Here is a 25,257-nt window from a genome sequence, read left to right as displayed (position 1 = left end):
TGGCGGAGGATTCGTTGAACAACAGTACCTAGCCAGCTCAGAGAGCTGCTTCTGAAACGTGCCGCGGCCTGGCTGGTATAAACACAAGCATTGACTAGAGGGGCCACGATCAGCTCAGGTAGCTGTGTCGGAGCCGTAATGCACCGCAGATGTGTGCAGACAAGTGTTAATAAGGGGTAAGCGTCTGATAAATGTTCCGACTCCCTGTACACAAAGTATGTGCGAGTTTGAAAGCGAAAGTAAAATGCGAGCTCCCTGATGCGTGCAAAAATAGACTACATACAGTATTCTTTCTCCCAATATCAAAAACCCATCTTAGGCTTGGCTGCGTAGTTGTACCCACCTCTTAACTCTGGTCTCTGTTTGCACTTTGAATATTGAGAGAGTCTTAAGTGCAAACAATAAGTGCAACCATAAAAGTACTGAGAAAAAAAAGTTATTTTTGTTATTTATACTGTATTAGAAATTAATGGAAAGGAGTTCAATTAGGAGGTCACACAGCCTCAATCAGAAGTTCTCAAAGCTCATAATTCATGTACAGTAAGGTCTGAACTGAAGAGACTTGTGTAAAATCATACTGGAGAGAAGCCAGTTTGTGGAAAAACCTTTTACAGTCCTTGTTTATTGTCTTTCAATACATTTGATAATTCATACTCGTATTGTAATGAATGTCATTTCAGTTCTACTTTCTGATTAAAACATTTCAAAATGCACCAGCAGATTATTTTTCTAGTCATGAGTTTTGTCATTGAGGATTTCTTAAAAATACTGTACAAAAATCTTGTTCTCGTGAGCCCAATCTCGTGGCTCGTCCCACCCCTAAATAACAATATACATTATAATTGTATTATGCAGTTTTTATTATAAAAATATCATATACTATATCACAATAATAATAATAATAATAATAATAATGGTAATATTAATAGAAAGTAAAAAGTTTGTTTGTATGCATTTTATTAGGCATTAATATTAAGTCATTTTTCATTACAATAAAATGTAAAATAAATAGTATAATGTATTGTACAGTTTTTGTTTTCTAATTATAAAATAAATACCATATTATCACTTAACAATAATAGAAATATAATTATTTAAAGTAATTGTGTGTATGTGTATATGTATGTGTGTATGTATACACACACACATTATAATAGTGTGTATTTTAATACACACTAATAATTTAATAGTAATTTTCATTATAATAAAACAATCACATAATAGAAAATTATAGTAATTTGTTTTAAAAAAAAATATTATAAATTTTATAATATGTATAATTATTTAACAATTTTATTATCAAACAAATTTAAAAAATTAATGTCATAACATATCTCATTGGTCTCATATTTGTCCATTTCTTTCATTCAGGGAAGTAGTGGACCTGACTCTCAGGAAGAGCGAGAAGAGGACAGTGACACAGTACCTAATCCAAACCCAGAGGAGCAACTAAATACAGTGACCAGCACACTGACCATGCAAGAGTACTTTGCCCAGCGGATGGCCAAGATCAAGAAGGCTCAGGGAACTTGTGACCCAGCCATCAGCAGCAACACACCGTCTCCACTGGCTACATCTGCCTCCATGGAGGACTCCCCAAACACCAGTGATATGGAACAGTCCAAAAAGAAGAAAAAGAAGAAAAAGGACAGAGATGGCACAGTGGAAAAGGTAGAGGAAGATGCTCTGACCTCAGTAACAGGAGGGATTATTGAAGAGCCTAATTACCCACAGAAAAAGAAAAAGAACAAGAGGAAACGAGAGGAGAGGGAGGAGGGTGGGGCTGAAGTGTGCAGCGCCCCTACAGTAACGGATGGTGCCACTGAAGAAGAGACAACCAAAACAGGGAAGAAAAAAACATCTCTAGAGGTTCATACAGATGAACATAAAACAGTAGAAATTCAGAATGCGGACTTTAAAGTTTCAGATAAAAAAAAAAGGAGAGAACAGGATGAAGAGGAAGGAGCGATTGACAAAGTAATGCCCAAGAAGAACAAGAAAAAACTGAAAAAATGATTTTGTACAACTGACTGCTCTTGTAACTATTGGCTTTTTGATATCATGATTTTAATATTGAGATCACCAAAATGAATGGCAATGAAGCCCATGAATTTAAGTTCATAATTGGTTTGTATCTCCATACTTAAACTAAATCAAAAAACATTAAAAACATGAGTCAACTAAAAGTGTTTATTTATATGTAAGAGATTTTTTTGTTTTTGTTGTCAGCTTTCCAGAAAGTAGCATTATGCTTTTTACAAGACCAAAATGGGCGATACGTGTATGCCGTAGTATTTATACTATGTTATATGGAAAGAAAATGTTGAAGCTCAAAAGTGCTGCATAACACGAGAATGAACCTCATTGTTTCTCGCACGTCACTCGAACATGCTTTAGCTTCTGTTTACCACAACTGATGAGTGAGTTGATGAATGTTTATATGTGAAGAAAAGCCTAAATTCAGTCTGTTTATCATATAAAGGAATCGAGTCTTCAGAAAATTTGGACTAAACAACTCCATTCATATGGATTAGTTTTATGATCTCTCTGAACTTTTTGAAGTTTCAAAGTGGTAGTTGTGTAGGCTGTCAATGGAGGCACAGAAAGCTCTCAGATTTCATCAAAAATATATTCATTTGATCTTCATTCATCAACTATCCCTTTTAAGTTTTTAATACTTTTTCTTGTATGGTTAATTATTTCTCCTTCAATATGAGTTAATGAACATTCAACTTAGGAATAAAAGGTATTCTACATTATGGGATAAATACAGGCATAATTTGTCTATATAAATGATGTAATTAGGCTTTGTCAATTTATGGTGGACTAATTGAATTCATGTGAAATGGGGGAAAATTCAATTCCAATCCAAATTCTGACCCAATTCTGAGTTCCACCCAACTAGTTAAAACTGATCATAAATTTTGAGATCGTAAATAGTATGACATTACTATGATAATACCTATGTAAGCTGGGCACATGTACATTTGAAATGATTGGAAATTACTGAAAATAGTCAAAACAAAGGTCTTTTTATTTTGTCACATCCTTGTAAAGCTTTTCCAGGCATCATTCTGTGTGGTACACGAGGCTATTGTGCTTAAAATAGCTTATCACAACACTTATATTAAAATAGCTTATCACTATAGCTTATAGTGAATTGTGAAATTTGTGGCAGGTGGTGACAGTCACCTCGAGTTGCATTACACTTGAAAAATCATTTTTTCACATGCATAACTTATGCAATGTTGACAAAAAAGCTCTGTGAATATTGCTTGTACAAATTGCGTAAAGGTGTCTGCCCGTCCCTCCTTTAAATAATTTGCTTAAGATGATGGCTGAAGAGCGATTTATTGTTTCAGTGACTTAAGTCATTCCCATTCAAGTTCAATTGAATCTTAACTTAGTAATTTTTCTTTTTGTTTTTTAGATAAATGTTTTTTTTTTTTTGTTAATTATTGTCTTGATCCGAGTCTCTAATTTTGCCAGATTCATCTTTGTCTTCTCTGGAATAACTTGACCAGCTCAACATGTCAGCAATGTTTACTGTCAGCATGATTTATACAAATAGACAGTTTTGGGACATGGATCATGGGACTTAATATTAATCTCACCTATTATATACGTATCCTTAATGATGACGCTAAACAAACACTTCCTTTTTTTTTTTTTTTAAGCGCATGATTAATTGTACGACCCTGCTTTTCTTTGTCAAGCCAATGTGTGGTTTTGAGGTCTTTTCATAATGATAATGTTGTCTATTGTGCTGAGCTTATCCAATGTATATTCAGTATATATGACTGAAGTCTTGAGATGGTGCGGAGTAACTGGCAACAAATACGATGCTTTTGTTTAAAATCCTAATGACCTTGTAACAGTCAATATTGAAAATCTGCCATACCAAAGGATGTCCTGTTTTACCAGATTAATCAAATCCAATGGAACTGACGTTTTCATGCGCTGTTTGTTCACCTGTGTGGGCATCTGTCAAGAATTCATTAAAGAGACAAGCAAAAAGTAACATTTTCAAGAATACATTTTGAGAGAATAGCAGAAACCTCAAGATAATCTTGTTTGGAGTCTGAGTGGGCGTATGGAGCAAAAAGAGGGGAAAGGAAATAGACAGCTTATGTTACTCCGAACAATAATTGTAGAATCTGCCGAACAGCAATGGCTTAGTTTGTTTACATGTCTTGACTGCTGCTATAAATGGAATCTTCTTCTGAGGTAAATCTGAAAGCATTGCTCAACCCGTTTATCATGATGAAATAATAAGAACTACATCCTACCTATTCCCACGGTCCATGTCTAGAATCTTTTGAGGTGCTTGTCAAAAGATGAGGGATAAGACGATGGACATTGTTTCAATTGTTTCTTAAAGAAAAAAACATATAAAGGGCAGATTAAATCCTTAAATTGGAATACGAGTATCACATTTTGCTGCAAAGGATAAATGAGCTTTTAAATATATATTAATACACAATAAAATAAAGTGGTCCAGTGACACAACTTGTCCCACAATAGGGGTAAGCTGTGTCATGTTAAATTTATAAGGGGGGGCCAGCAACTGAAATTAAATTCTTAATTCTCAATTCAAAATTGATTATATTGTGATATTATATTTGATCATGATTTGATTTTATAGGTAATAGCAATAATTGTTGAAAATGTTTGCCATAATTTTCCAAACATTAAACGCGTTAATAAAATGAATCAGGAAAAGGTTTTTATTTTGTAAATTGTTACTGATTACAAAATTACATGACGAAAATTGTAGTTAGTAACGGAATTTAGATTTCTCTTTTTAGGTAATGTTTTTACTTTTAGATACCATTTGACCTAATTTGTTTATCACATTGATTTGGATGGGATTATTGTGTAGAGTGTTTTCAACAACATTAAGCATTACATTGTGCCAGGGTTTCCCCAAACTGGGATTGATTAAAGAACTGCAGGGGGTATTGTGAGTCGATGAAAAGTTAATGATTTATTCAATCATAATAACATTTGTTTACCTGCACGTCAATGTAACCACTATTTGACATCAGAGAGCTGTGAACATGCAAATATAAAACCTCAGGGGTCTCCAAGTAAAAAAAAGTTTGTGAATCCCTACATTACATGAACAAACAATAATAAATATGAAAATGGCAATGACATTACACATTTAACATTTTGTTTGAAATATATTTGTCCAGACCAATAATTATCAAAAGTCACTGTATGATGAAGACAATGTTTCACAGCTATATCAAGTTACTTGCATAATTATTCATCACATATTATAAAGATATATTTGTCCCCAAATTTAGAAGCATCACACAATTATTTACATGGCCATTCTGTGAATATATTCAAAGCTAAACAGCATGACACACAATCTAATTTTAAAAAAAGAAAAAGTGTAAAGTGTGGATGGAAGTATAGGGAAAATCAATACAATATAGTTTACTGCCATTGTGTGCAAAATGCAATAATGTAATCCATAAAAAAAAGTTACTAATTTGATTATCAGCATTTAAAAATGTAATAAGGTATAAATACAAGTATTACATGTAATCAGTTACTACCAGCACTGTTAGCTGATTGAGTTTCTGACACACTTTACCCCATGATTACCATTTATAAAAAACTGCTTCATTTAATATTTTATGGCCAAAAAAAGAACATGGATTTACAAAGAAGGATCATGTAACTGAAGACTAAAGTAATGACTGCAAAAAAAAATAAGTTTTGCCATCACAGGAATTAATGACTTTTCCAAATATATTAAAACAAAGAAAGACTTGTTTTAAATTGGATCAATATTTCAGATTTTTACTGTATTTATCATCAAATAAACAGCCTTGGTGAGCAGCCTCAGTGAGATGTTCAAAAAAATTTAATTCTACCGACCCCAAATTTTTATGTAGTCCTTTGAAAATATGGCAATGTTACCAAAATTATGTACAGTTTTTAGATTAAGGGGGCATTACAGTTTAGCCTCAGTAAAACATCTTTCCTTCATGCTGTGGAAATACAAACCGGAAAACTGAACACAAGCTCGTCAATTAAAAAGGGGCGGAGCTACATCAGAATATATATTTATGGTCTAAACCCTGAACTCATCATAGACAGACACTCGACACATCTGCATTTCCCCGAACGTTTATCAAACGAAACAGGAAATAATGCCTCAAAATCCAAAACCGTAAAGATATTTAGTGATCGGCACAAAATGAGTAAACATAGTTTGCACCTCACACTCAAACCTGCAGGGACCAGGAGAGCAGGAAGTGTAGTGTCATATTCTGTAATATTGTTTTTTGCAATCTGGGACATCAAGCTCCTCTTCCTGTTCCTACAAGGAATGAGTCCCACATTTTAATGGTGTTCATCCTCTGCTTGTCCGCTGCACTGGAACCTACCATGAGCTCTCAAACACTGGAGCAAATTCAAAGGTCAGTCACAAAATTATACTTCTAACATTCATTGAAGTCAAACATGGGATCTGTTTCTCTGTTCAGATTCTCTTAAGTAGAGCATTGGTTTATTCTGAACTCTTCCTGTCTTTCCGGCAGCTTTTATGAACTACCTGTCAACAGGATCCCCACCGTCTGATCTTGACAATAGGGGTTAAATCTACCCAGAAGCCCTCAAGCTAGAAGTATGAGGATCTGAACTATCTGAGATATGAATCATTGAGCACAACGACCGGTTTTGATGAGTAAGATGTTGTGGAAAACTGTTGTGTCTTGCTTGTGACACTGTTAAATAACAGTTTCCTCCAGCAGAAATAAATAATGACACTATAGCTGTAAAACACATCATGATTTCTGAAGAAATGTCTTCATGGATGTATGCAGATGGCCACATCAAAATAGGTTTTAACATCTCCCAACTAAATATAGCAATCTATTTAAATCAACATTTAAACACCACCATTGCTATCTTTAAAAATCTATGCACAATTGACAACATAATTTTATAAACAGTCCTTTGTAGAAAAGGAGAAATCAGTGTTGGTTACCACACTTTTTATTTGCTTAATATCTCTAGTGGAACAAACATTAGCTTTAATTTGCACCTAGTTGGTGAAAATATTCACAACAAAATGTGTCTTTAAAAAAAATGAGCACCAGCCAACCCCAATATGCATTTATTGTTAATTATTCGAATTTTATATCCAAATGCCAAATAACCCATGCACTCACACTCTGTTGTGCCTGATGGCATCATCATTTATTGCAGGCTTCCAAATTTTAAATCCAAATTCATAAAATGGATAATCCCTCTCCTGGCCTCTGATTGCTATTTTTAATGCAGGTAGTGCCTAATAACACAATTTAGTTGTGACCATTCACAATATAGCATAGCCTCTTGTGCCTTATTGGTTAAATAATTTTTTTTTTTTTTTTTTTTTAAATAGCTTCCTACATCCACATTTTATAATAACTTCAGCTGGATGGGCAAATTTTCATTTTGGCATTTAAAAATTAAGGAATTGTCCTAATGAGAATTTGATAACACTTTAACAGTGTCCTTGTTACATATACTTTACCATAGTAATGACAGTAAATTATGCATTATTTCATGCAACTAACCCTCAACCAAACCCTAATTCTGCCTTAACCCATATAGTAAGTGTTGTTAATTAATATTAGCCTACTCAGTACTTAATAATTACACTGTAACAATGACACCTTAAAATAAAGTGTAACTGAGAATTTTTAATAATTTCATGTCTTGATAATATCATTGTGGATCAAGACAACAAACATTCAAATATAACAACACGCAATTATGAACTAGAAAGTGTCCCTGACATAACCAAGTCCTACACATAAATGTTTCAAATTGAACCAAAACGTTCTATATTTATACAGGCCAATATTGATGTATTGGTGCTTTGGAGAATCTAGAAACCAATACCTTGATCTGAAGAACCTATAATGTGACATAAGGAACTTTTTTAATCTCCAAAGAACCAGAAATATTGTTTTTGATATTGAGTTATTTGTCTAATAATTACTTGATATTGAGATGTGTTGAAATTAAGAACTATTGAAGAGCCTGTAATTAGTAGGCTTTATCCAACCAGGCCCCTTATCTAGTAAGATAGAACTAGAAGAAGGAAAAACGTTATTAGTGTTAGTTGTAAATAGCTTTAAAAAACTATAAATAGCGTCACTCAGATTCGCAACCTGCATTTCTCGAAGCAGTGATTTGCCTATCAGCTCTGATGACATTCCGTAACACTCTCACTGGGCCCATAACCTGTAAGCAGAGCACACAGATAACACACGAAATACGCTGTAGCCTACCTATGGCTACTCTTTCACAACATCCAGTCGCTCTGACTGGGACATTTTATTTAAACAAAACAGGCACAGTCCCTGATTAGGTCACATGATATACCTTGCAGTGTGATTGCCTGTCTCACGAACATAACAAAACTGAGAAAACAAATACAAATACAGCCTAATATTATTTTTTATACATCTTAACAATTATATTCTCTTATTTGTCTGTTGAATAATTGTTATGAAGTGTCTAGCCTAGGCTAGGCTACTACATTGACTGAAAACGGCCAACGGCCTTATCACTATACCATCAAAATAACGTGTCATGAAAACAAACCCAACCAACAGCTAATGACGTGATTTAGTAGTAAAGCTGTTGAAATATTTTTGTCACCTCGTTTTTTCTCACCGTCGTTGGTCTCAGGTTGCAGTCAAGGAGGAGCTGAGATCCTCCCGTGGGCCTGTTGCTGGAAGCTGCTCCTCACATATAAAGCGCTTCACAATGCCGGAGGAAACAGTGAATCACAGCTTCAGAGGAGGGAGTCGATCTCTCTCACAGTGCTCTTCAACCACCAGCTGCTCAGTCAAAGTCATCTCTTACTGCGCCTTTGATTTAGATTCAAAACGGAAAGAAAATCTCTAGGTCATATTCGCGCCAGAGAAACAAAGTTTGAATTAAAGGGGCAGGTGAAGTTTTGAGAGCGCACATGGCTGCTTTAATAAGCGCGTATTCGTCCTGGCCGGAGAGCTTTGAGTGCTCTGCGGGAAACGCGGACGTACCTGACGGACACACCTCTCACAGAGCTCCCGCGGACAAGGTCTCGGAGCCGCGCATCAGGAGACCCATGAACGCCTTCATGGTGTGGGCCAAAGACGAGCGCAAGAGACTCGCAGTGCAGAACCCAGACCTCCACAACGCCGAGCTCAGCAAGATGCTGGGTAAGACATTATCATTATTATTTGTCTAATAATTACTATTAATATCAACATCTCATTTTTATTATTATTAGGCTATTATTATTATTATTATTATTATTAAAGGAGATTGTCATTAGCAAGTTTTGCGAGACTTCATTGTGAGACATTATTCTCTATACACAGTTGTTTTATGCATTGATTACAGAAAGTGGGATGTTTAATCCCTTCTACTTGTAGCTAACTGTAGCTAATAATAAAGTAAACTAATTGTAGACATAAGTTAAAATACTTTTTGGTAGCTGAACGCACACAGAGAGCGTGAATCTGTCCGAAACGGACCTGAATTGAAAATAAACTGAAACAAAACCGAAATAAATAAAGCTATCACAGTGGGATGCGACACATTCTATTGTATTTAATTTAATTTGGATCAAGGCACATTTATCATTTCACAAGTGTGGGAGACTTTTTTTTTCAAACAGAAATAGCCTACTAGGCCTTTATACATCTGTTAAAATAATTTGTTTGTAATATATATATATATATATATATAGAGAGAGAGAGAGAGAGAGAGAGAGTAGGCCTATCAAATGTAAAGATTATGTCAATACGTAAACCATTTAAGTAAGGGTAACAATAATTAGTAAAATAATATAGAATAATTAAATATATAAATAACACAACAATTTTTAATTCATTCATTTGAAATCAGTCTGATCTTCAGGTTTGCATAAGAAATAAAACAAAAATGAAAAGCTTAGTTGGATAATTAATAAGAAGTTTTGGAACTATAATTTGCATGTGTGAGTCATTTCTGTTTATTACTACTACACATTTTTCTTTACTGCTCTGGTTTTTAAAACACTGTCAAGTACTTTTAAAATCTAAAAATGATTAACTCAATATAATTACTGCCAATATTGGAATTCAAACATTATAAAATTAATGCCAAGCAACAAATTATGTACCGTTAAAAAGTTTTAAATACTGTGGGGCAAATTAAATTTTTTTTGTAACTGACATTATAAACAATTATAGTTGATGATTATTTTTATTATTTCTTTTGAAATATTCAAAAATGCTTATGAAGACATTAAACTAGTTTTGTCTGTGCCGAATATAAGCAGACAAACTAAATGTGGCTCTGTAGCTATGCTTATGTAATTATATTGTGTTGGCGCTAATGTGATTGTCAAGCTATTAGTTTGTAATTGGTCAATTTCAAAAACTCCAAATGGATCCTTTAAAAAAACATTATTAAGTCTAATGTGTCGGTTCTTTTTTTCTCCAACAGGAAAGTCATGGAAAGCTTTAACTCCACCGCAGAAGAGACCGTACGTGGAGGAAGCGGAGCGTCTGAGGGTTCAGCACATGCAGGACTACCCCAATTATAAGTACCGTCCCCGTAGGAAGAAGCAGCTGAAGCGCATTTGTAAACGCGTGGACCCCGGCTTCCTCCTGACCACCCTCGGTCCGGAAAACTCCCTCCCGGATCCTCGCTGCTGTCACCCCCTGGATAAAGACGACGATGTGAGTGGCGGCTTCGGTTCTCCAAGCGCATCTCTACCTGGTGTCAGGGTCTTCAGAGATCCCGCCAGTTCCAACAGCAGCTTCGATACGTACCCGTACGGCTTGCCCACACCACCTGAGATGTCGCCTCTCGACGCCGTGGATCATGAACACCAGTCCTACTACTCGTCCTCCAGCTCAGTCTCCACAAGCTCCTGCTCGTCCTCTGCCTCTTGCCCAGACGACAGGCGTCCCACGCCGGCGCACATGAGCAGTCCACCCCCTTACCATCCCGATTACTCCCAGCAGGCACCTCTGCACTGTGGTCACATCCAGATGTCCCACCAGGGAAGTGGGGCGACCTTTATCCCAGCACATCCACTGTCCTATTACAGCCCTTCGTTCCAACAGGTTCAGATCCATCATGGGCACCAGGGGCATCTCGGCCAGCTTTCACCCCCTCCAGAACAGGGGCACCTGGAGGGTCTGGACCAGCTGAGCCAGGCTGAATTGCTGGGTGAGGTCGACCGAGATGAGTTCGACCAGTACCTAAATTCCAACAGTTATCACCCAGAGCAGGGTGGGATGACAGTCACGGGACACATCCAGGTAACGCCGGCTACCGTCTGCTCGAGCAGCGCTACAGAAACCAGTCTCATCTCCGTATTGGCCGATGCCACGGCAGCCTACTATAACAACTACAGCATTTCATAAACGCCAAAACAGGGACAATTGACACAGACAGAGACTGTGGGCTCGACGTGGGTCAGCAATATGACTGGCAGGTGAAAGGGGGGCTGTGGAGGGAGCGGAAAAGAGAAGCTACAGGAAGTCAAAGGACACCTCAGGGATGCATAGATTTAAAAAAAACTGAAGTTCATTCCCATCTTTGTTTCCAAAAGGAGAACGGAAGTAAAAAAAAAAAAAATTGGACAAACATAGAAATGCTCTCATATCTTGCCCCAAAAGCATGTACATATGCGATGAAGCTTATTTATATATCGAAATGCTTTGCATTAAAGCTTATTGTATTGTTTTTTTCAGTCCAGATATATTCAGTTGTTTTTGTTTTTTTAAACCTCAATTGTTTTACCTCAAGAATTATTTAAGCGAGGCTGGTGTCTTCCTTCATAAGACATCATTTTGAAGGAAATTTTGCCTTTTCTGTTCCCTTTACATTAATTTCAAAAAAATTATATGTATATTCATAAACAGTTCAAAGAATAATAATAATAATGAATACTATTGAATGCCGATTTAGGTTTGCCATATTAATTTAATTCAAATAAAATTGAGTTTATACATTTAGCATTCTCATTTGATGTCCACACAGATGTCAATAACAAGCGGATTAATGTAGCTCATTATTGATGTTTGTTGAACTCCATTCTTGATGATGAGGTCTTTTGATGAATTGCATTGTGTTTGCCCATATAAGTACAACACAGTGATTCTGTCTGTAGGTCTGGACTTGAGAAAAAATGTTGCAGATGGTCATAATTTTGTGATATATTAAGTGAATGTTCTGAGGTCCCATCTGAATTAGATGCCGTTAAATAAAAACACAATATAAATACAGGAGAAAAGACTCTTGCTTTTGTAATTACTGGTAGATCAAGATTTTTTTATGGGGGGGGGGGGGGGGGGTAGTAGTAAGTAAACTGCTTATCACAGTTTTTTCAGTGTAACTATTATTATTCAGCTCTTTTTTAGTTTCATTATTACGATAGTGATAGTATGACAGTATATAAAAAGCTAATTATTATTTATCATTAGTGAGTATAGGAAATGATTTATGGAAAGTTACAGAATACTAATAACTGTTCATGGATAGTTATCCACAGTTATTTCTTAGAAATATTTAATTTATAGCTCAACATTTATGTTTTCACTATTTTTGGAGCTTTTTTCCATGCATTTTTAGGACCGTTTGAAGTCCTTTCAAGAAGCTGACCTGTAATTTCTCGGTGTTGTGCGTGGTGGGCCGTCGCCATAACCACTGGAGGTATCCACCCTATGTTCGTAGTTTGCTATCAGCAACACCCATTATGCACTCAGTTTCACTCCTCCGCGGATCAGAGGATTAGTGTAAAACAGGCTCTGCTGTTTTTCTCTCCGCCTCCATCTCCACAGGCCTTTTGTTTCCCTCATTCTGGGTGCGTGTCTTAAGCAGAACGCTGGAACTCCCCTCCTACCCTACCTTCGCCCCCCTCTGCTGCCCGTCCTATCTTGCTGATGCAGACTTTCATAATCTCTGCGAGATAAATAAATACACCTCGTCCCCGTCAACTGTTTTACACGTTCAGTTTTTTTTTTTTTTTGCTCCCTCTGTCTCTCTCCCTCTCTTTTCAAATTCCTCCTCTTTTTTGATAAAAGGAATCTGAAGTGGGGGAATGAGGGAGGCGGTGGCGGGCGTTTGACAAATCCTGGAGTCTGGCTTGGTCTTCCTGCGTTTTTTGGGAACGGTTGAGTCGTGTTTCTTGTAAAGAGGATGTGGCGGAGAAGCAGTGTTTCCTGCCTGATAAGAGTAAAGCCTCTCTCCGTCAGGATGTTTGGGCCCCGGCTGGTCCCCGCATTAAAAGAGCCCATGGCGAGGGAAAGGGAACCTGCTGTTCATTTTAGCTGGGAGGAAACATGGCTCTCGTTGATTAATATCTCACACTGTGTTTTTTTTAGGGCTTCGATTTGACCCTCCTCTGGTTTGGCCACACACAGATTTTCTTAATCTGTCTCTGTCACTGGCTCCAAAGACAAGTGCTATTAGCTCGTGGTTATGATGTGAGTTGAGGCATCGTATGCGTTGTTATGAAACGTTTCGGTCAAGGCACATTCATCATGTGACTCCAATTTTTCACAACTGAGGCTGTTATTAACAGCCTGTGACTGAATGCTTAAGGTTTGGGAGAAAGGGGGTGATTTGGCCCACCAGCCGCAGGCCGAGGCCTGAATTGTGGCTTATGACACAGACAACTTTTAGGGTCAGAGTAAGTGGGCCCAATACAACCTATTCCACTGGCCTTGGGGAAGGGCATTGTGTCATGGTTGGTAACCATGCACTTCAACATTTACAAGTATGTTAATATACTGTACATTTTAATAGTTTATGTATAGTTTAATAGTTTTCAGTTAGACTGACACTAATTTGTCTACAACTGACCTCGCCATTGTGTGCTTGCTCCAAAAGACAGAGGTAATGTGCATTGTGTATTTAAATTCGGCATGAAATGGAAGTTGCAATATATCCGAGTAAAACGGTTTCTTGAACAAGAACAAATGTTTGGCAGGACTTCATTTTGTCCGTTGATGAATTGATTGGATGGTTGATGGTTGTGGTTTGCTATTGGTCAATCTCATGTGAGTGACAGGTTGCCCCGCCCTCATGCCAGTAAACACACAATCAGAGAAGACTTATCACTGCAAAAGGGAGGGGAAGTTATTTTGGTTATTGAAAATCATGAATTAAAAAAAAAAATTATACTGTATGTGCACAAATAAATCATGTATAATAAATACTGCAATATATAAAAATAAGAGTTGTCTATTTTGATTTCATGCATGGTGACTTTAATCTACCATTAGGTACCATTAGGTGAATTCAGGTAAATTGGACGGTTTTAAGCATGCCTGCATCCCAAATTGCATACTTCCCTATAGTAGACAAAAAAATATGTATGTCTGAATTCACAGTACTAATAAAAGAGTAGGCAAAAAGTACCCGGATGACCTACTACTACTGTCGAGATTCTGAAGTGTGCATATGATGGACACTTTACTATCCCATGAGGCCACAGGTGAGGATCTGTGAATGACATTACGGTAAGTCAAGTGATAGTGATTGATAGACGTGTATTCTACATACCAAACGGTTCATCGCCATTTATTGGAAAAAGACAAAAAGGGCTACTATAACTCGATGGTTAAGAGAAATATCTTCAATAATATTTTTTAAATAAATTCTTTGTCTATTTATATTTAGTCTCAGGACAAGTGTTATTTACACAGTGACTGCATTTTTTGTACATAGACTATTTGAAATTTCATATTTGGGACATGAAATGTCCTCCAATTCTTGATTGACCCTTTTTTTTTCTCAGCTAAGCGATGTAGCGTTTTAGTCACGCAGATGAAGTAGCTAGTTACTGGGCATATTTCAAAATATTATACTATATTTTTAAGATTTCACCTGACATATTAACTGCATTAAAATACGAGGTGTTCTGCAGTTAAAAGTTAAAAGCTTTTAGATTTTTTACCACTTCTCATAAACACCACGGCCCATTGTATTCTCTGTGGAGACTGCTGACTTTCAGGAAACCAGGGCAAACAATCAACTCATCTGCTACAATCTTTTCCTGTGTGAAACTTGAATAATTCTCCATGCAACATATTACACTGCACTCAATGTCACCCACAGAATGGCCTCTATTTCCATGTTCCTCAAATAGGCCGGAGTGTTGGCTAGCTCTACAGTGCCTGAGAATTACATTAATCCGCAGAATGTTTTTGTTATGTGTAAAATGAAGTTATGCATTCTTTATTCAATTTAAAAATGAAAACAACCAACTTGTCTATTTTAATAACTTATTATTGTTTATTTTTGGTGTACAATGTCCATAAAACACTTTCACACTGTTTGAATTGGCATCCATCTTATTACAACCCTTTAAGATAACCCTTTAAAAAAATCCCCCTTTTAATGTGTTCTTGTTGTTTTTTCTCTCTGATTGCTCCCTGGATCAGCTCCATTCTCAGGTCAGCTCTATGGAACGTGGATGTCAGGTAGTCCCAACTGTTTCCTGTTTCCCCAGCAGTGACGTCACATCGCTGGGCAAATATGCAAGAGAGCAGTCCAGCACGCGCCATCTTCCTCACAACGGGTATCTGATGGTGTGACGACCTTGCTGAGCACATCTGGGTAAAGTATTAAATGTCCTGAGGGAGAAGAGGTCATGCATATTGACGCCCCTTTCGGAGACATACTGGCTCGAGCTCTGACTGGGTGTGGACAAAACCCACCTGATAACGTCATGCCATATGCTAAAATGAGTTAGACAGCACATACTGTACACTGTAAAATTGATTCTATTGATTCAACAATAGAATACTGTGATTTTTACTTTGAAATTAATGCAGGCATATGCAAATTGTTTTGGGGATAAAAAATCCTGGACCTTGGACCAAAATAAACCAGCAAATGAAAGTCCATTTTATTTATAGCCAGTATAGTACTCATACAATAACAGTTATGAGATGACTAATGCAGAAGCATATAATCATTAAGATTTTACAGCACATGCTGCTACATCACAGTCATTTCCTGCTTTTCTTCAATGTGAATTCACACTATACATTCAAATGAGATTGTATTAAATTAAAGTTCTACAGTAAAAATACTGTATGGCAACTACTAGTAAAAATATACAAAAACCACCCACACTACACAACTTTTTTTTTTTTTACAGTGTTGGGCTGGGCTGGAGCTTTGTGACATGATAGTATTATTTGTGTCGTGGGTAAGTGTGAGGTAAAAAACTTGATGTGTGACACAGAATGAATGATATAACAACTTTTAATAAACACCAAGAACGATAATCACTACACACATTAAACATTACATATGAGGATGGCAATCAAAGAGACAGGGAACAGGTTTGCACTATTTAGAAACTATGGAAACAAACAAAAAACTAGAACTCAGGCAAAACATTTACAAAGAAAGGCATGACCTAAAGATTAAATAGAACATGATTTAGAAACAAAACAAGACATGAATGTGACAATATCAGCGGAGAGAGACATCACAAAGAATGATGAGAAAAGAAGAGTTTCAAAGTCTATTTTCGCCTCAGTGTAAAATTGAAAAAAGAAAAAAGGTAAATATAAGATATTTTTTATAATAATAAAGTATAGTCACAATTGTGAGATATAAAGTCACAATTTTCTGAAATAAATTCACATTGTGAAATATTAAGGTGTAATGAGAAATAAAGTTCCCGAGTTGGGCGAGCCATGAATTTTAAGCATGGGAGAACGATTGCTGCAGACTGCTATTCTTTATTAGTTTTATCCACAACAGCTACATTGCCTTGTCTTGTCATTAAAGTAGTGCATATTTTCATATATGAATAATCATTTGAAGCGTATGTATGTTTATGACGTATGTTTTATACACAGCGAAAATACCCTGTATTTGACCAAATATCATTTCGTCTTTAATAAGATTAACCCAATAAATAGGCAAGAAAAAAACTTGGTGTCCTGCATGATTTCTGTTCTTGCCAAAAACAAAGCACTTGAATGCGACGAGCTCATAATCTCCCATTCAGAAGTGGGAAGTAGGACATTTCCAATAGCACATGAAGGCAGCAAAAGTCACATAATGAAATATTAAGTCACAGTTACTTGAAATAAATTCACTTGTGAATTATTAAGTTGCACAATAAAGTGGCAATTGTTAAATACAGTCGCAATGTTGAGAGATAAAGTTGCAACTGTGAGATATAGTTAAAATTGTAAGATCAAGTGAATTATGAGAAATAAATCCACATTGTGAAATATTAAGTCACAATTATGAGAACTGTGAGATATAAAAAGGTTGCAATTTTAAGATAGATATAACATTTTATTTTATATTTTTTATTGACCTTTTATTTTCATTTTGAAGCAGAAACAGTCTTCAATAATAACCCAACCACCCTCATAAATTTAAATCAACATTTGATGCCCCATACAACTCCTCTTAAAACAACTGTAAAGTTATGGGGGAACAGTGACCCTGTAATTTTACAGAACTATTGTCTCGTATTAAAGTATGACAACAGCTTATACCTAATCCATCTGCTGTCACAGCAAACTTTCCAAATGGAACAGGAGTCTGTGTCTGTCAATATGGTCACTGCACATACCAGCATGTGGATTGAGAAGAATAATAACCTGCTTACTATTCATATTTGGCATCCATTACTGGTGGCTGGGGATTTTAGGTCTAGCTGTTCTCCTGCATTCCTGCTCATTGTAGTAGAACAACAGACTCGGCAGGCAGATGTGGTGCAGGCGTGGTGCAAGGCCAGCTAAAGAATGGACCAGACCCGGCCCAGGGCCCTGTGCCATGTGGTGGAGCCAGCGCATGGATACAGATGGGAACCCCTGGAAAACTTGAGGGATGCTGCAAGCAGCCAACGGCCACCCACCTGTACCTGCGTGTGAATACGCCAGCCCTGTTGAGTCCAGCACCTGTTTACCGCAGATACTGAAAGGTGCCTTTAACTGAGAAAATGAGGCTGGAGTTCCACTGCCAACCACGGGAGAGGGAATACAGCTCCTCATTTTCCTGCTCAGCGGTAAGCGATTCCAATATCAACATTTTACGCCTTGTCTCCTCCTGCTCAGCATTGTCAGGATACCTTCGCCATGCATACTAATTGTGAAATGTAATGTTTTAAATATGAAACACCTCCATGTCATGGAAATATTTAAAAAAGGCTTTAGACACCATATCAGAACATGGTGGAAAAACACTGTATGCAAACGTGATACTTGATATTTACAAAGTTTGATATACATACACTACTGTTCAAGGGTCGGTAAGATTTTTTAAATGTTTTTGAAAGAAGTCTCTTATTCTCACCAAAGCTGCATTTATTTGATCGATAATACAGTAAAAACAGGAATACTGTGAAATGTTAATACATTTTAAAATAACTGGTTTTTATTTTAATACATTTTAAAATATAATTTATTCCTGTGATGGCAAAGCTGAATTTTCAGCATCATTAATCCAGTCTTCAGTGTCACATGATCCTTCAGAAATCATTCTAATAAGCTGATTTGCTGTTCCAGAAACATTTATCAATGTTGAAAAAAAATGTTTTGTGCTGCTTAATATTTTTACCGAAACCATGATAATTTTTTTCAGGATTCTTAAATGAATAGAACAGCATGTATTTGAAATAGTTTTTTTCTACCATTATAATTTCTAGCATTTTTACTGTTATTTAAAAAAAAAATCAATTTAATGCATCTTACTCACCCTAAACTTTTGAAAAAACAAAAATTTACCTTAGAAGTAAGGATTTACATCAATAACACTAATGACAAATAATCAAGGGACAAGCGTTCATTTTAAATTGTTTATGTTATAAATTAATATAAATGTAAAAGTAGTGTACCAGATGAAGGGGTCAAGGGGTTTTTCAGGCATTTGACACATTTAAATTTAAAATTTAAATTCGTTATCTTTTTAAATGTGCAAAACAATATAAAGTCAAACTATTTCATAATTTGAAAAACGGTTTGTTATAAAATTAAGCTTTGTATATAGTTTCTTGACTCTTTTAAATCCTTTTATAGCACAGGTTTTGGATGCTTTTTTGTAACCCATAAAGCATCCTGAGAAAACAAAGCTATAAGAATAGTTTCAGCAATCTATCTGTGCCAGGATCTTCCACACTTGTGACCCACAATCCCCATTAGAAACTGACATTTACTGTAGGTGTAATCAGTGTGTCGGACCCTTTGCTGATGCAGATCATGATTCTGTGAACATCCTAGCAGGGTCAGCTTGAGTAGGCTGCAAACTCTACAGGCTTGTTTTTGTAAAGCACAGGAGCTCCCAGGAGTGTCATAACTCTTAACCCCAATGTGGAGGAGGATGTTCCTATTGTGCTTCCTAATTGCAATGTGGATCTTTCATTTAGTCTGTGTAAAAAGTCACGTCATTTCCTGTCCTGCCGCTGGCAAGAGTTTTGGTGACAGCCCAACACTCTGGAAACATTTTTGGTCCAGTCATCTATGACCTATATGAACTGTAAAAACTCATTAAGCCATTTATTTAACGTTCTTATGAATCGTGAAATACAAAAGAGCGCTACTTTCAGAGATGGTAAACATTAGAGGTTTAGCATGAGAATTAAAATGTCAGCATTGCTTCCGTGTTTGTAAATATATACTAGATTTGACAGCTCATAGAGTGACAAAAAGAAACGTCTTGAGTTTTGCACGACGTGACGCTTGTGACCAATCATAGCCGACCACTAACATCTTGTTTGAAGTCACTAACTATTGTGTCTGTGTTTACTCAACCAATTTCCTGAAACCAGAGTAATGATTACGATGAGAGATGTCTTAATCTGTTCCGTCCTGTTACGTCTGGCGTGGACTTTATACCTGCTTTCTAGACAAATCACATGAGCAAAAAAGAAAAGTGCTCAGCGTCATCATTCAAGCATTTTGCCTGTGAATCACATAGCACATCTGAACCCTTCAGCACAACCAACATAACAGCAATACCAAAAACCATTGCGTTTATCCTCAAATATGTTATTCTGACAAAGAGAGTTTCCGATGCCTTGATCCCATGTGTTTACAATGTGACAACAGGGGGAGGATCAGTAGCAGCTGACCTTGGCCACTGCACAAAGTAATATAATTTCCCCTCATGTGCGCAAACATTTGAACATCATGAGTGATGTTGTTTATGAGTTCGCAAGGCATCTTTTCCTGGTGGATAGTCAGATCTGTTTCCTTAAGACTTCACTTCAAATGAAAATCATGGAAATGAGTCATAGTGCCCCTGAAGCTGGACAGTTCGTCTTGACAGGTGCATAACAGGATGTTCTCTATAGTGTTCTGGATCATCATACAGAAGAAGGAAAGATGCTAATTTAATAGATATAATAATATAATAAATAAGTGGTTAAAATATATCCCTTTAAGTGTGTTGATTGGTTTAGGATGATTGACAGGAGAGTAGGCAGTCCGTTGAAGTTGTCCAGGATGTGTGATGATAGATTAGCGTTTACCGTGTGTTTCTTACTAAACAAAAACAAATCAGACACTGGTAAAACAGCTATTTAAATGTATTTAAATATTGCTTGAAAACTTTTGAACGGCTGCCAATGGAGAAAGGTAATTTTGCTGTTGTCATAAGATGTTCAGTTACTACATTTACCAGCAGGAGCTATAGGCAATGCAAACCAGCAAAACGTTGACCCCTTGTTGGTGTAAATTGTAACGATATGGACCACACACACACAGAGAGAGAGAGAGAGAGAGAGAGAGAGAGAGAGAGAGAGAGAGAGAGAGAGAGAGAGAGAGAGAGAGAGAGAGAGAGAGAGAGAGAGAGAGAGAGATGGACAGGAGTTTATTAATCAAGAGAGCCAAACAAGTAGGTATTCAGGCAATGTGCTTCGAGTGATTCATTCCAGGATTAATCATCAGAATTCACATAGATACGCTGCACTTCACATACATATCCACTCTTGAGTCTGTGAAAATTAACAACAAACGGGTAGGAGGGTCAGGCAAAGGCTGCAGAAACAGTCTCGGTAAGAAGCAGCAAGGTAAACAGGTCTATGTTCCTGTACAATCGCCAGACAATGCTGAACTGGAGAGGTGAGTGTATATAATAAACTCCAGCCATCGACTTTGTTGGGTTCCGCTTGTCAGCCAAAGGGATTTCCCCTCTACAGTCCAATGTCGATGCCATACACAGGATTCCAGAGCCGACCTCAGCCTCCCAAGTGGCCTCATTTTTAGGCATGACGGCCTACTACCTCCGTTTTCTGCCCCACTACTCACAGACCACTACACCCCTCCGCCAGCTGCTTAAAAAAGAAGAGCAATGGCACTGGACTACAGCATGTTCTGAGGCCGTACAAACACTGAAAGCCCAGCTCACAACACCTCCTGTACTAGCCCACTTCAACCCTGAATGTCTGACTCTAGTCACCTGTGATGCTTCAGATCGGGCTATTGGTGCAGTCCTTTCACAGGTGCAGGACGGGGTGGAGAGACCGGTAGCCTTCGCCTCCAGGGCATTAACACCAACAGAACAGCGCTACTCTGTGGGTGAACGTGAGGCGCTTGCCTGTGTTTGGGCTTCAGAGAGGTGGCACCTTTACCTCTACGGACGGCGTTTCACCCTTAGGACTGACCATCAGGCTCTGACCGCATTGCTGACGGCATCTGGATCCGGTCATAAACCCCTGCGCCTGAACAGATGGGGGGAAAGGCTGAGGCAATATGACTATGTGCTGAAATTTACCCCCGGAAGGGACAATGTAGTCGCCGACTTACTCTCTCGTTCCATCGATGCCCCCAGACCCATGGTCTCCCCTGACGAGGACACAGAGACTGAATTAATTCACATGCTTCACACGCCCTTGCAGTCAGCCGTGTCATTGGAGGAGTTGCAGCATGAGTCGGAGCGTGACCTCACACTGTCCTCGCTACGCACGTACATTCGCTCTGGATGGCCAGCAAAGGTTTGTGACGAGTTCATGCCATTCACAAGGGTGCTTGATGAACTTTCATGTTGGGGTGATGTTTGTGTCTCCAGGGGCTCGTGCACCGTGGTGCCCTGTAGCCTGCGAGCCCGTTATCCATTGCACACGAGGGGCACCTAGGCATTGTTAAACTCAAACAGCGATGCCGAGATCTCATCTGGTGGCCAGGCATCGATCGCGATATTGAAGCCCTTGTTAAAGATTGTGTGCCATGCCTCCTTAGTGGGAAAACTGGACCTCCAGTGCCAACCCCTCTGCAGCCGGTTCCATGGCCGTCCTGTCCATGGGAACATCTCCAGCTTGACATCTGTGGAGAGATCCATGGCCGTGGAATTTCCCATCATCAGCGTTTCCTTGTGGTGCTGTACGACCTCCATTCGAAATGGTCTGAAGTGGTCCCGACTGGAACCGTCACAACCCAGGTAATCACAGACATTCTAGAAGCCGCGTTCGCGCGTTGGGGCATGCCTCGCGCCATCACGACAGATAATGGACCCCAGTTCATCTCTGCAGACTTGTCCCAGTTCCTCAGTGATAGGGGAATCAAACACATCCGCACAGCATACTACAATCCACAAGCAAATGGCGGTGTGGAGCGGTTCAACCAGAGCCTAAAGAATGGCGTCCGGGCCAACCTGGCTCAGGGGTGTACATTCCGGACAGCACTCAAACAAACCTTAATGCACTACAGGGCCAGCCAACACACTACAACCGGGGCCTCTCCAGCACTCCTCATGCTGGGCCGGGAGATGGAACTGCCACTGGACAGACTTAAGGCACAAGGCATGGCAGTGCCTACAGCCGGCAGCTCTCAGGCTCGGACCAAAGCCGCTGTAAACAGACACCAGCAACGGATGCGACAGTATTTTGACAGGAAACACAGGGTCAAGGCCACGGCTATTACCACAGGTGACTGGGTTCGAGCACGTAGGCCGCATCGGGGCAGCAAGATAGCTTCATAATGGAGGCAGCCCTGTCAGGTGCACCGCCAGCTGGGCCCAGCCACATTCGTGCTTAATGACGGATCATGATGGCATGCTAAAAGACTGAGGAAAGTGCGGAACCCAGGGGAGGAAATGGTGGCTCCCCTGCTATCGGCCCCTCCTCCACTGGTGCCGATATGTACAGGGCCACAGCAGGCTTCCCATACTCCTCGGGCCGCACTGTCACCAGCGCCCCAGCAACCTGCCCCTGACCTGCAATCTCACCTGCTTTCCCCTGGCCGTCAGTCAGACCCAGGGTCGGGCTGTGCCACAAGTCCAGCTATGGGGAACTGCCCAGCGGTTCTGGAATGGCCGCAGCCTGAGGTTGAGCAGGGCCGACCCGTAAGGGCCAGGGTCCGCCCTGCTTACTTAAAGGACTTTGTCAAGGAGTGACAGTGTAGGCCTTGCACTAGGTATTGGACTGTTCAATTGTTTTTGCAAGGACTCAGTTATGCATAAGTTTAGTTCTTGGGAGGGAGGGGGAAATGTTGTGTTTACATAATTAACTAAAATCATTTATTTACACACTGCTAGGAAAATAAAAAGGGGGCTACTATTATGAAGTAAACTAGCTGTGTTGGTTGTGATAGATTCAGCTGCGCGATGTTTATGGTGCGCATGCGTGTGGGAAAAGAGGAGAGTTCAGTAAAAAAACATGTAATACGGTTTCTGTGTGTCTCGGCTCTTTTGTAAACATAAGAGACACCACTGTCAAAAGGACATGTGGCATGTTAATGTACTGCAGGTAAAGATGTGCTCTTAAGCAGGTATGTGTGAATGCAACCTTGCAGGTGTGTCAGAATTAATTCAGCTACTTATTTATGCAAATTTAAGGTTGATTATGGAAAAACAGTGCATTTGATAAAGTGTCTCATGTTCACACAGTCCTTTTTTGTGATGCTCACATTTCTCTTTGCCCTCCTCCCACTGTCTCCAACTCCTCTCTCTCTCTCTCTCTCTCTCTCTCTCTCTCTCTCTCTCTCGTTTTCTTTTACAAACATACCTACAGCTCCAAATATTGTTGTACCTTATGTTATGAGATGTATTGCTGTTTTCCTCAGAAAACAGGTCTAGCATATCAGATTTGCATTTGGAAAACATATTACAGATTAATTCAAATGGCTGAATACAAGTGAATGTTACCTATTTTATAACTGTTCATCTCAACATCTGCTCGTCATTTTTCAGAAAGCCTTATAAATATTCTTGTTATGATTTAATACATTGCCTGACTATAAAAATGTGTGTTATGCCGAGCTCAGACTGCACGATTTTCAAAATAATCGTGTCACTGTTGTTTTCACACTGCGTGACTATCTGGGGTAAAATACAGTTGCTGGTGTGTTCACACTGCACGATGGATCGGCGACAGGAGGTTTCACACTGCATGACTTTACAAAAGAAAGAATCGGCGACAACTTCTCCCTGGACCGCAAACTACGTTTCACAACCAAACAAACGCGAGAAGTGATAAGGAAATAACGGAAGATCACGTGTGCGTGAGACCGGAGTTCTCGCGCGACACTGAATTTGTAATTTGAAAATGATAGCCTACAAGAAGATTGCAATCCAAATTGTCTGTGCGCTGATTTGCTGCGAAAATGAGAAAAATAAACAGTTTATGCAGGAGGACATGGTTGGGAAGACGAGGGGAGCAAGGATTGTGTTTTGCAAAGAGAGTTGGGGGTAAATAAATAATTTTACAAAAGTCCTGCTGTTGCTGCTGGTCATGCAAATGTGTGTGCTTTGTTTCTGTTTGATATAATTGTAAATATAGGCCTATCTATTAAAATATTGACATTCTGGTCTATAAATCCTCCCTGAACATCATGCTGTCCTGTATCTTGCTCTCTCATTGGCTGTCGGTCATCGCCGATGTAGTTTTCAGTCAGAAAACTTTTCACACAGCAGGATTGTGAATTGCCGACAGGTCCAGATATTTAGCATGCCAAATATCTCAAGCCTAGTTCACACTACATGATTTTAAAACGTCGGGCTGAACTGTGCGGTTCACACTACATGACTTGCACTCTGAGAAATCAGGAGTGTTCACGTTGTTGAGCTGTTCACACCACACGACACAGCGTGATTGATCCGCAACAGGAGCTAACGCACTACACGAGTTGACAACAACTCTGTCACCCAACGATTCTATCTTGTCTACAAATCTATCTGTCTGATGTCTATCTTGACGCGAAACAGCATGCGCCAATACACAGCAAAGAACAACACAACACGCGAATATGGACGTCAGACAGAAACTAGTGCTGCAAACTGTTT

General features: G+C 38.6%; 2 protein-coding genes across 2 annotated transcripts in view; both read left to right on the top strand.

Annotated features, from left to right (window-relative positions):
* The window catches only part of pinx1 (PIN2 (TERF1) interacting telomerase inhibitor 1), a 39,978-nt gene extending 35,957 nt beyond the window's left edge, over positions 1 to 4,021 (top strand). Inside the window, exon 7 of the mRNA XM_077221149.1 lies at positions 1,372 to 4,021. Coding sequence (XP_077077264.1) covers positions 1,372 to 2,016 — 645 coding nt within the window. The 3' untranslated portion in view covers positions 2,017 to 4,021. The remainder of the gene's footprint in view (positions 1 to 1,371) is intronic.
* A 4,775-nt stretch (positions 4,022 to 8,796) lies between these two features.
* sox7 (SRY-box transcription factor 7) lies at positions 8,797 to 12,287 on the top strand. The gene is made up of 2 exons (XM_077219408.1): positions 8,797 to 9,221; positions 10,495 to 12,287. The coding sequence occupies exons 1-2, from the start codon at positions 8,990 to 8,992 to the stop codon at positions 11,421 to 11,423; spliced, it is 1,161 nt and encodes a 386-aa protein (XP_077075523.1). The 5' UTR covers positions 8,797 to 8,989; the 3' UTR covers positions 11,424 to 12,287.
* Positions 12,288 to 25,257: the final 12,970 nt, after the last annotated feature.

This window comes from Siphateles boraxobius, unplaced genomic scaffold (genome assembly GCF_051911475.1).
Source record: "Siphateles boraxobius isolate OS27281-9 unplaced genomic scaffold, OSU_SipBor_1 8, whole genome shotgun sequence".
In the NCBI taxonomy this organism is placed as follows: Eukaryota; Metazoa; Chordata; class Actinopteri; order Cypriniformes; family Leuciscidae; genus Siphateles; species Siphateles boraxobius.
Note: the sequence above shows the minus strand (reverse complement) of the source record. Positions and strands in the feature narration are given on the sequence as shown.

What these genes read in the sequence shown, in the direction of transcription:
- sox7 (XM_077219408.1), top strand. Translation starts at nt 8,990, where the DNA reads ATGGCTGCTTTAATAAGCGCGTATTCGTCCTGGCCGGAGAGCTTTGAG. An exon ending in CGAGCTCAGCAAGATGCTGG is followed by an intron (nt 9,222 to 10,494) that starts GTAAGACATTAT and finishes TTTCTCCAACAG; the next exon opens with GAAAGTCATGGAAAGCTTTA.